We start from the raw sequence: 12014 nt of genomic DNA on the forward strand, positions 1-12014 counted from the left end.
GGGCGTTTAAACTTTAAACTGTTGCTTCTGGTTTAAATATACATGCTTTCCTCCAGTGAATAAAACTCCTTGTTTTCCTCTTACATCAAAATCCAACTTTTGTTTAGAACTGTTTTGGAATGTTTTCACTTATGGTGCTTGTTCTGTGCATATTTCTCTCCTGATTCATTTTACGGATAGAGGACTTGTGGCTTAAAGTAAAAAAATGTCTTAATGATGAATTTCTTTATTACAAACATACAGCTTTTAACTACACAAGACATTAATTGATGAACTGGATTCATGCGAATTATCTGCACTTTCTGACGGCACCCATTCACTGCTGAGGATCCATCAGTGAGCAAGTGATTTAATGCTAAATTCATCCAAATCTGTTCCAATGAAGAAACAAACTCCTGAGCAAATTTTTAGAGATGAGCTATGTCTTTAATAATCTCTATCACACACAGACGCAAATGGCGAGACAGACAACCTCAGCTGAATGCGGCATACATTTAGTTGAACCTCATCCAGGAATAACAGGCCAACATTTGCAAGACAGAGGATGATGTATGATTTCCATTTATCTAGGACACAATATTTAAACCTACATATTCTCTGCGTGTGTCTCTCTTAGCCTTCCCCCGACTGCATGTGAATATCTCTCTCACACAGACACGCACGGATGCTCGAACACACACGATTGCTGTTGAGCTGTTCCACTTGAAATCTGTCTCACTGTCGCTTCAGCTCACTTTACGGTGGGCTGTTAATTTGGGTCCTAGACTGGGAGTTGACGTCACCGGAGCTGGGGCTGGCACAATATACCCAGCTGAGGTCAGGTGCGCATGTAAAATCCATGCCAAGGAATGATTAATTGCGGAGTGGCACAGTGAAAAAAGACCCTCAATGCAAGCCCTGCCTTCGGAACAATGATTTCAGCTGTAATACTGCTGTGTAGGTTATTTTTAGAGCACTTTTTTAATGTCATTTTCAAATTTCTCGTCTTAAACTACATACCATATGTAAATTAATTGTCACAGCCTATTTATTTCTTTATTGTTTGTTAAATGTACAGTAACAATTGGCTTCTGTGGTTGCCAAAACTGGACAGGATGTCATTGTGTTTTACATTTCCTAATTTCCTATGTCATATAGCCTATATATATATATGTATATATATATATATACATATATATATATATATATATATATATATACACAATATTTTACGGTAAATGCACACATGTGCTTTTTAAATATAGATTTCTCCATAGAATTCTAAGGTAATACATTATTTCCAATTGTTTTTGAAAAATATTTTTACACATATTGTCTTTTAAAATACAGTTTTTAACATTGTATGGTAACTTACAGTTAACCAACGATTTGCAGTAGCTTTTTGTACATTATTTACTAATACTGAATGTCCTGCACTGAAATGTTCACTTTGAAAATTGTTTAAGAGGACAAGTCAACAGTATGCACTTGAGATGCAACACACACGCATGCGAATTAAAACTTAAATAGCATTGCGGATCAGCTCAGTATGCGGGCAAGAGTCTCTCTTTCTTTCTCTCTCGCTCTCTCCCTCTCTTTCTCTCTCTCTCTCCCCTCGTGGCTCTAGGACCCAGGAGAATAACTCGCAGGACAGTTTATTTTTTGAGTGATGAAAAGAACCTGCTCGCATCTCCACGCAGAAGACTAAGGGGACTGAGCGAGTCAGCTGGCTAGTCTGGATAGTCACCGCGCCGCCAAAGACAGATAAATTCACCCACAATCCACTCGAGGAAGATCTTCCCCCTTTTTCCTTCCATCCCTCCCTCCTCAGACTCCCTCTCCCAGACACAGAGTCCGTATTCAGAGCACCGGGACTCGGCTGGAGGAGCGCGTTTGGATACGGGAGGTTTCTGGAGATCACCAAGTAGGGCAGCAGCGGAGTGCGCCTTGTCTAATCAAACGATCAATCAATCAATCAATAAATCAGCCGAATCACAGCAAGGAGCTGACAGCCTCCTGCTTATCCGCCTGCTCGAATTCGAACCGATTTCGTTAAATATACCGCAAAAGGTTGATTTGAAAGACTGATCAACCAGGGCTTGCTGCAAATGTGCCATTCCCGCGCTCAACGCTCTCAATGACAACACGGTCTCTTACTGACGGAAACACTTTTGCCTTTGGAGAGGAAAACGGAGAGGGACACACAAGTCTGTTTATGTCACGTTACTGCTGTTGGGACACTCTGAGTGACTAGTATTATTTCAAATAGGCTATTGAATAGTTGAGGCTATCGCTGGAGTCGTGATCAGCGGGAATGAGACTGAGGGAATCCGCCGCAGCTCGGAGAACTGGGCTGGCTTTCGCTCGGGAACTACAAGGCTAGATATACAACTTTTGTGTTAGACTTTATCTTTCTATATGGAGCGATCAGCATCGCTGGACATCGAGGCGCTGAAGGTGAGTTGCTGATGTGACGGCGTATAGTGTGTGTTTGGGGCTCAGTGCGGTGGTGGTGGGGTGCTGGATTTTGTGCGTGGGGTGCATTTCAATAACCCTCGTTCAAGTTGCGGCCATTAAAGGCACAGCTGCCGATGTCTGGGGCTGCTGCTAAAGCCTTCTGATCACCTGTCAATTCGCAAACAGTTCGCGTATTTCGCTAACAAACCTTACATGAGGTATGGATTTCTGGAAAAAAAATGAGTCCTTTTCCCGTTCAACCCCTCCCTCGATCGGCTTCCCACTCTAGGCATTTCCATCGCGTGCATTCTCATTTGTCCATATGCAATGGTATGTCTTCAAAACAACTTTTGAACTCGCGAGCTTTCGTATCTTATTGCTCAGTGTTTATCTTTGAGCGTTTTCACAAAAGAGATAAGAAGTCCCGCAGAGGGATTGTGTGTTTCAGCACCTCTGGCAGTGGACAGCTCCACAGTTCAGACTGGAGAACAGCTGTATGGGAGATTTGTGTGGCCGTTGCTGCACTGTAAAATATTAAATGTTGGGTAGCAACTGTGGTTGCCAGTACTTTACCGTGGGAAGTCGAGTTATGATGTTACAAGGGTATTTTGGTGATTGCATATTTTACATTTCCTAACTGTGCATGAAATGCATTTATGTAATGCTATTATATGAATGACTTATTTTGAGCTATGAAAGTCTGTTTGTTACTGTACGATGTTCTGTTGGAATCAATGGAAAGCCATGATGACTTAAAGTTGGTGCCAACAATAAGTACAGACAAAACACCATCATGTTAATGCAAAAGACAGAAAAATAATGCAACAAGCATTAACTAAGCAACATAAAACACTCTAAGGAGCATACATGAAAACAAAATAAGAACAAACTAACCTTTTAAATAAAATTTAAACAGAAGTGATGGTTGCCAGGGAATTCCCCCTTCTCCTTAAAATGTAATCCAGTGCCTTTAAATATGTAAAAATACAGTTTTATTAACTTTAACAATGTAAAAGCATGCATATTTCCTTGTTAAATAGATTTTGTGTAAATTATATTATATTAATATTTACATTATTTTTCCATTTAAAAAATCTCTATTTTTTTCAGTGTTATTTCAGCATAATTGACATACTATTATAGCTTTTTGTTACTATTATTTATTATTTAGTTTTTACTTTATGTTTTTTAAATTTTATTAATTTTGTTGTGTTTTTGTCATTATTATTATTATTATTATTATTATTGTATAGTTTTTACAGTTTTAGTTATTTTAATGCTTCAAGCTGAAATGAAGCTGTTTTTTAGCAACTTAATTTAGCTTAATAAAATAATAAAGTAGGCTTTTTAATATTTTATTTTATTTTAGTTAAACTTTATTTTACTTCAAGTAACAGAACTTTCTATGGTTTTAGTTTTAGTTAACTATAATAAACCTGATGGTGATCTCGGTGTTTGTGTAATGCTCTCTCTATCTCTCTCTCTCTCTCTCCCGGACCCACATTAAGGAGAGTGAAAGAGATCCTGAACATGTCTATATAATAGATCTAGCAGCAAAATTCCAAGTGTGTTTCCATTTGATTGGCATCTGTCGTCAAGAGATTTGCTTCTCTCCATATAATTCACTTGATTTCTTTATTGTATTCGGTTTGTGTTTTGTTATTTTTGATATTTCAAAGGGTCGATGTTTAAACCAAGCAGGTGTCTTTATTTATTAAATGAGCGATTCTCAAAAGCACCATTTCAATCCATCCATCAAATAAAAGTTCTTATATTTGGATAATGATTCTGTGTGCCTTTGGCCTTGGAAACCAGGACAAACACTACATAATACTACCAGCCCTATACAGTATAGAAAAACTACCAATAATAGCTACTGAGGGAAAACACTATACTATAATAAGGAAAACAAATGTGCATAGTCTGATCAATCACTAGTCTAGACCTGTCAGAGCCATATAAGAAAATGAACACTAATTTCTGGTCTCCCTGGTTCAGTGGCTGTCAACTTATCAGGGAGGCTGAGAAGAGATTTTATTATAATTATTATGATTATTTTACAGCTTTTCTGTTATTTATTGTGTAAAAAATGACACATTCTGCCTTAATTCTAGCTTGACACATTCTGGCTTGGTTTAATCAACAAAGCCTTTTTGTATTTGCAACAAAGAAGGGAGAACCAAACTCAGATTTTATTATGGGACAGAATTAATGATGAATCAGCATTGCGAATTTTAATAAATTGATCAAGAGCGTCATAAAACAGCAACTCTTCTGTAGAGCAACGCTGTCACACTTACATTCATTTTCATGTAATTCTCTCTAATTAATTAAGCAGGGTACTTCTAATGAACAACATGTACTTGATATGTAATTGCTTTGTCGAGCTGTTAGTAATTGCACATTCTTCTTGTTATTACTTTTCTAATGAATCATGATAACATGTAAACATGTTACATGAACTCTGTGAAGTATCACCAGTGGCCTCTTTTCATTAGACAACAGGACAAGAATAGATTTCGAGATAGGGGAGTCATTAAAAACAGTGTTGATGAGGCAAACAGTTCTCTGTCCTTAACAGGGTTGTTCAGTGATAGTTTTAATTAAACTGGCATCTCTGGTTCGCCTCTTATCTGGAGGCGTATGTGTCCTATGAATTCAGATGCTGATGAAATGCCTTTCTTAATCTCTTGGAGTGTCATTTCAATTTACTGCCAATCCTTTACCACCTCTGTGAAAGTTTCCTCAGAAGGGACCCGAAAAAGCTTGGGTTGGACCACAAACTTTGATGACAGATTTAAAACTCAAGCGAGACATACATTAATAAGCGTGCAAACCTTCACTTCATTGGTTTTAAAGGGATAGGTCACTCAGAAAATTACATTCTGTCACTCTTTACTCACCCTCTTTATTTATTCTATACAAAAAATAAAATAAAAATGTATTTTGAAAAATATTTCTGTTTTTTGTTGAAAGTCAGTTAGGTCCAGTGGTGTTTTGGACTGTAATACACTGTAAAAAAATTAATAAAAAAAAAAGGTACATAAAACTAAGACTTGTGGAATACATTTTATAAGAAAATTAAACGTCAGTCTTTCTACTTAAAAATTTCACATTTAATTACCATACATCTTCTTTTTCACTGGCTGGAATTTCTAAATTCCCTAAAAAGTTTTTAGTTTTGTTTTCCTGTTGTTTTTGTACTTGCAAAAGTAATGGCTGAAAAGTAGTTGTAGGCATTGTGCATCGACCAACTGTGGTATGTGAGACGGTGGGACCTACATAGAACAGTCAAAGCAATGCAAAAAAGCATACATGTTATGTATGAGGACAAGAAACTATCAGTAGGAAAACAAAGCCAAAAACTGGATATTTCGTATGTCAGGTATACCTGGGAAAAAGCGGACATATGATCACCGTACATGTAATTCAGTGTGCTACTAGCCATTTCTTTGAACTGTATAAACTACAAGCATTTCTTAGTGATTTTTTTTTCTACACCAAATTTCTGTTTAGTGAAGGGCAAAAACATTTTTTGTATTCAGCTCTGCTCTGCAAAGTCAGGTTAAAATGTAATCGTTAGAAAGATCCTCCAGGATCAAGTTTTTTTTTTGTTTTTTTTTAAAAATGTAAATTCATGTCCCAGTCACATTTTCTATCAGAAAAATATAAAAATATATATATTTTTACATGAACAATGTTATCAAAATTCTATTTATTAAAGCCAATAAATGTCATCAAGTTAGTGTTTTTAAGCATTTTACATTTATTAAAAAATAATAACTTCAGTAACAATTTAAACAATATATTTAATTTGTGAACTTATATTTAGCTATTCTTTTTAATAGTTAACTTCTAATTGTTTTTGATTTTTTTGGATCATCAGTCATCAAAGGTCAGTAAATATTGGTCACAGATGCGGAACTTTACTTTAAATTTCACCAAGCTGATTACTCACAAAAAACCTCCCACCGATTATGTTTTCATGCCATTTTAAGTCTTATTTTGATATGGTTAAATATGTGAGTTGTTTACTTACTTTTTAAAATTAGTCTTCCCATTAACGCCATTATATTGTTCATTTAGACTGATTTACGACCGTGGAACCTCACAAACACAAGAGGCGGGCATTAACCAATCACAGTCGAACATAACCACTCATCCAATCATGTCGCGATGGAGGCGTTGCCTCCTCTCATGTGACTTTTCCCCGTTCATTCTCAGTTACCCCCCCACCAAACTCACCGCACGCTTTACACTGTAAAAAATAAAAAACACAATTTGTTGAGTCAGCTTAAAATAATTTGTTACACTGCTGCCTTAAAATTTTAAGTTCAGTCAACTAAAATAAGTTTAGTCAACTTGAAATGTTAAGTTGTACTAAGTAAAAACTTTTTTTTTTTGCTAAACTTAACAGATGGGTTAGTAACCCAGCTGCCTTAAAATTTTAAGTTGATTCAACTCAAATATCTAAGTTGTCACTTAGTATAATTTAACATTCAAAGTTGAATAAACTTTTTTTGAATTGACTGAACTTAAAATCTTAAGGCAGCCAGGCTACAAATTATTTTAAGTTGACTCAACAAATTGTTTTTTACAGTGTAGAGAGTCTGTTAAAACTCAATGGGCTCAGGGGAGGTGCAAGAGACGCAGACTCTTGCTGTAACTTTGCCTGCTGGTGTCACTGTTGGACAGTGTTTCTTTAGGAAAACAAATGATTGATACACTTTTGTAATATTGGTGTTATTTGATTTCTGTACTATGATTTTTTGTTTCTCAGACAATATTTTGAGGAGACACCGCCTCCCTTGTCTCCTCTAAAGGGAGCAAAGACCTTTAAAGTGATTTTTTGGTCACACTGCATAACATGCATCAATTTTTCATTAAAAAAGCAAAAAACACTTAACTCTGTAGGTTGAGTCACTCTTTTTTGGAAACCAAATGGACAGCTTGCTTTGGTCTTCAATGTCAGCACTCAGCATGCTGATCCTGGACCGGCCAGTAAAAGCTGCGGTGAGCAACAGACCCACTCAATAGCACTAATAGCATCACAAATGGCCGTAATCCATCTTCTCTTAGGTTTGCTGTGCTGGTCCGAGTTTGAGTGGCAGATGAAGGCCCCATCGGTGTCCTGATCCCCTCAGCAGACTGTGTGCTTCGAGTATCGGGGTCCTTGCCAAGCTTTCGTTCCCATCGCCCCCCCCCTCCAGCCCTCCTGTCCCTCCCACCTCCATCCATTTTACACTTAATTAACTCTGCCAGTGGGAAAGGGCAGTCCGATTACAACGCAACTCTCAGTAACAGCAGTATCAAATGATTAATATATATTATAGCTGAAGGACGGAGGAATAAAAGAGTTGTGTTAAACATTTCCCCCAGATAGCCTTGAGTGTGTAACAGGAAAGAAGAGGAAGCACTTCAATGTGACATCTGAACAGGTGATGTTAAGAAAAGGTTAACATCGCCAAGGAAGAAAACTGGCGATTAACTGGTTCATAATGCGTGGCATAGTTCGGAAATTACAACGGTTCAAATCTATTGTTTTGATGCAATTTCGATTTAACATTGCTCTCGTATTACAAAGAAGAAAATGAACTCTGATTTAATTGCGGTTTAATTTACACCATAAATCACTGACCTTAATCTATTACCGCACACATTATAATTGCAATTGCAATATCAGAAAAGCTCCGCTAATTGCAGGCATTGTTTTACCAATAGGTGGCCATGGTAACCAAACCTCTCATGTCTGGCAGGTTGGATTGTTTGTTTGAGTAAACCATCTTTGCTTAGATTAAAGCTTCTGTGATTTTAAAGCCAAACTGTGTCTAAAACACACAGCCCTTTTTGAAAGCATATATTGTGTGAGTTTCTGTTGTAGCTGATTGTACTGACCCTCAGTACAAACTGACCCTCACAACGATACACTTCAAATGCATGAGGATTGTGAAAAACAACAGCTAGTTCAGCAATTTCACCTATTTAGTTAGATTAATACACATTTTAATGTCCACAAAACAAGCCTTTTTGTTGAGACAATCCCACACACAAATTTCTATAGTAATACTAAGGTTGTGATGGGTGCATTCAAAGCATTGCTTTGTAAAGCTTCGAAACCTTTGCAAATTTGTTTTGAACCAGAGGATTGGAGTGAGTATCAAACTGCCATGTGATTTCGGGAAACAAGGCTTTGTTACTTCATAACCGTTTCGAAATGTTTCAAAATTTCAATGATTTGCTGCTAGGGGGTGATCTTAGTGAACCCATGTCTGTGTTTTTTTTTTTTTACAGAATCTCACTAAATTTGTAGACATTTTTTGAAGACACATTTGCACAATGAATAAGTAAGAATAGCAGCTAATAGTCTCTTATCGGCCCGTTTATCCGAGTTCTCCATAAAAAACAAAACAAAAAAAATTAAAAAATTAAAAAATGTAATTAAATTTCATTACTTGTAACTGCATTTAGTAGAATAAACTTTCAATAAAACCTTTGCAATTGGTGTGTAAAAGGTGTTTTTATGTGAGTTTAGCCTGAGGTTTTGCTGCATTTACACAGTTTTGACCAGCAGGAATAAACAGCATGTGGTGCTTCAACCATCATAATAGCAAATCATTTTGTGAAGCAATTGATTCAGTGTGTCAAAAAAATATTTGCCTCTCACATCACTAAAAGAAAAAGTGTGTTCATTTAAAAACGTTTAAAAAACAAAACAAAACAAAAAACATTAAAGTACATGCTTTAAAATTTGGTGATTTCATTTCATTCCGTTTTTTTTTTTTTTTTTTTTTTTTTGGAAAGCAGACAGGGTTGTGTTTCCCAAAAGCATCGTAAGCCTAAGTACATCGTAGACCCATTGCCACCAATGGAGCTACGATCAACTTAGGCTTACGATGCTTTTGGGAAACGCAGCCCAGGACTCAAAACTGTGAATGATAAAATTGCTAGCATAAAGTTGTAGTGACATTCAGTGTACATTCAGTGAACATTTACACTAGTTGAAAAAGCTCAAGAAGTTTCCTCATCTGTTTTGTGCACAGCTAAGCATCTTAGTATTTTAGTCTAACATGAGAACAAACTTTGCATCTTGATGTCAATGATATTTTGAGTGTTCACAACTCTTGATTTTTTTATTTTTCTTGAGGAGAGGGACAGCTTTGTTGCAATGATCTCCCACTGTGAAGTTACAACTGGGCAGTGACAAGATAATAGCAGCTTCGAATGGTCACAGAAAGAGCTAAGAAGTGAGAAGCCAGAGAAAGAGAGAGAAATGCCCACTCTAGGTTCTAGGCTGATGGACCACATCATGAGCCAAATGAAGCGAGTGGCACGGTGAGATGGGCCATACGCCTACCGTAAAACCAGCTGCATTACAGAGTGACAGAGGATACCAGAGGCCAGATTCTTCTTTCTGTCGTTCTTCCCATCTCTGTTCTTCATTTGAAACTTCAATTCAATTATATTTCTCATTCTCTTACCTCAAAGTCTCAGAAACTCGCTTTCTCTGCACCTCTCACTTCTCAGCTTTAATACCCCGTGACCCCTCCTCGTCTCTCTCTCGCCTTGCTTTTTCGACTTTACATCTGCCTTGACCCCTCTGGAGAGCATACACTATTAGCACTGGTCTTCGGTCATTTCTATTTCAAATAATTAACTAAGGGAATGACAAAGATACGTATCAAAATGCAAGGTGCCAATGCAATTAACCTGCACATTCAGACTGCAAATTCACTCTGCTCTTCTTTATGTTTCTTCGTACCTTCATAGACCATGCACACGTAGTACTTTGCAAATGATTACTTTTAATCATTTTAACCTTCTGTCAATGGATCTGTCAGTCAAATCCCAGAACCTTTATTAAAATTTTTTATGATGTTTTTTTCTTCGTAAAAGCAGAGAAATTGCTAATTGCAGCCATTTAACACTGTATTTAATAGCTAGAATTTTTAACATTTAATTTGACCTAAACTGCATATGATCAGATTTCTGTTTTTGTTCGTCATATATCATTAACAACAGTTACAGAAATTGAAAAAAATTTACACAAATATTTGCTATTAAAGTAAATAAAATGTAAAATCAGTAGTTAAAAAAGCACTATAGTTAATAATAAAAAAATAAGTGTGTGTGTGTGTGTGTTCGTGTACCTGGTATTTATCATGTTATGGGGACCAAATGTCCCCACAGGGACAGTAATACCGGTAAATTTTGACCTTTTTTAGGTCCCCATGAGGAAACAGGCTTATAAATCATGCAGAATGAGTTTTTTTTTGAGAAAGTACAAGTGTGCACAGTCTCCTGTGAGGGCTAGGTTTAGGTATAGGGTAGGTGTAGGGCGATAGAAAATACGGTTTGTACAGTATAAAAACCATTACGCCTATGGAATGTCCCCATAAAACATGGAAGGCAGCATTTTTAGGCATGATAGGCAATCTTACATTTTAGGCAAAAATATTCTACACAAATGTTTGCTATTAAAGTAAATAAAATGTAAAATCAGTTGCTAAAAGAGAACTATATTTATTAATTATGAATTTAAAAGAAAGAAAGAAAGAAAGAAAGAAAGAAATGTGCATGTGTGTTTAATATATATAGATTTCTGTTTTTGTTTATCATATATCATTAACAACAATTACAGAAAATTATCAAACTTCTAACATTTTAGACATATATATATATATATATATATATATATATATATATATATATATAAACTATAGTTAATAATAAAACAAGAAATGTGTGTGTGTGTGTGTGTGTGTGTGTGTTTAATAGCCAGCATTTTTAAGGTTTAATTGGACCAAAACTGCATATGATCAGATTTCTGTTTTTAGTTTGTACATCATTAACAACAATTACAGAAAATGAACAGAATTCTAACATTTTAGGCAAAAATATTCTACAAAAATATGTGCCATTAAAGTAAATAAAATGTAAAATCAGATATAAACAAAACACTTTATTTAATAATAAAAAAAAAATGTGTGTGTGTGTGTGTTTAACAGCCAGCATTTTTAAGGTTTAGTTTGATCAAAACTGAATATGATCAGATTTCTGTTTTTGTTCATCATGTATTATTAACAACAATTACAAAAAATAATTAAATGTCTAACATTTTATGCAAAAATATTCTACACAAATAAGTGCTATTAAAATAAAATGTAAAATCAGTGGTTAAAAAGCACTATATTTCATAATAAAAAAGAAACGTGTGTGTGCGCCAAATATTTGCTACTAAAGTTCATTTTTTTAACGTCAGAGTCTATAATGCACATTTATTTTCAAGCTAAATAAAATGTAAATATTTCTTTATGAGGATTTACAATTGATAGTAAAGTTTTCTTTAAATGCACATTCAGTTTCCTACTAAATAAAATATAAATTCTAGTTAAAAATAAACACTATATCTTCTCAATATTGCATCAGTATTGAAAGTACCATCCAAGCCAAAGAAACTTGGCTCAACTTGGCTTCTGAAGATCTGAACACAAGACTTCCGGCACATCAAAGTTCAGTCCAGTTCCAAAAAAATAAATGGATTTTTCCTCTACTGGAGTTAGCGAGCATGTCTTGTAGGT

General features: G+C 35.6%; 1 protein-coding gene across 2 annotated transcripts in view; it reads left to right on the forward strand.

The window, feature by feature from the left end:
• The first annotated feature begins 1601 nt into the window (after window positions 1-1601).
• The window catches only part of LOC127167824 (zeta-sarcoglycan), a 309249-nt gene continuing 298836 nt past the window's right edge, over window positions 1602-12014 (forward strand). For both annotated transcript variants that reach the window (XM_051114095.1, XM_051114105.1), the window contains exon 1: window positions 1602-2436. In XM_051114095.1, the coding sequence (XP_050970052.1) occupies window positions 2398-2436 (39 nt within the window). In that variant the 5' untranslated portion in view covers window positions 1602-2397. The remainder of the gene's footprint in view (window positions 2437-12014) is intronic.

Source organism: Labeo rohita, chromosome 1 (genome assembly GCF_022985175.1).
Source record: "Labeo rohita strain BAU-BD-2019 chromosome 1, IGBB_LRoh.1.0, whole genome shotgun sequence".
Lineage (NCBI taxonomy): Eukaryota > Metazoa > Chordata > Actinopteri > Cypriniformes > Cyprinidae > Labeo > Labeo rohita.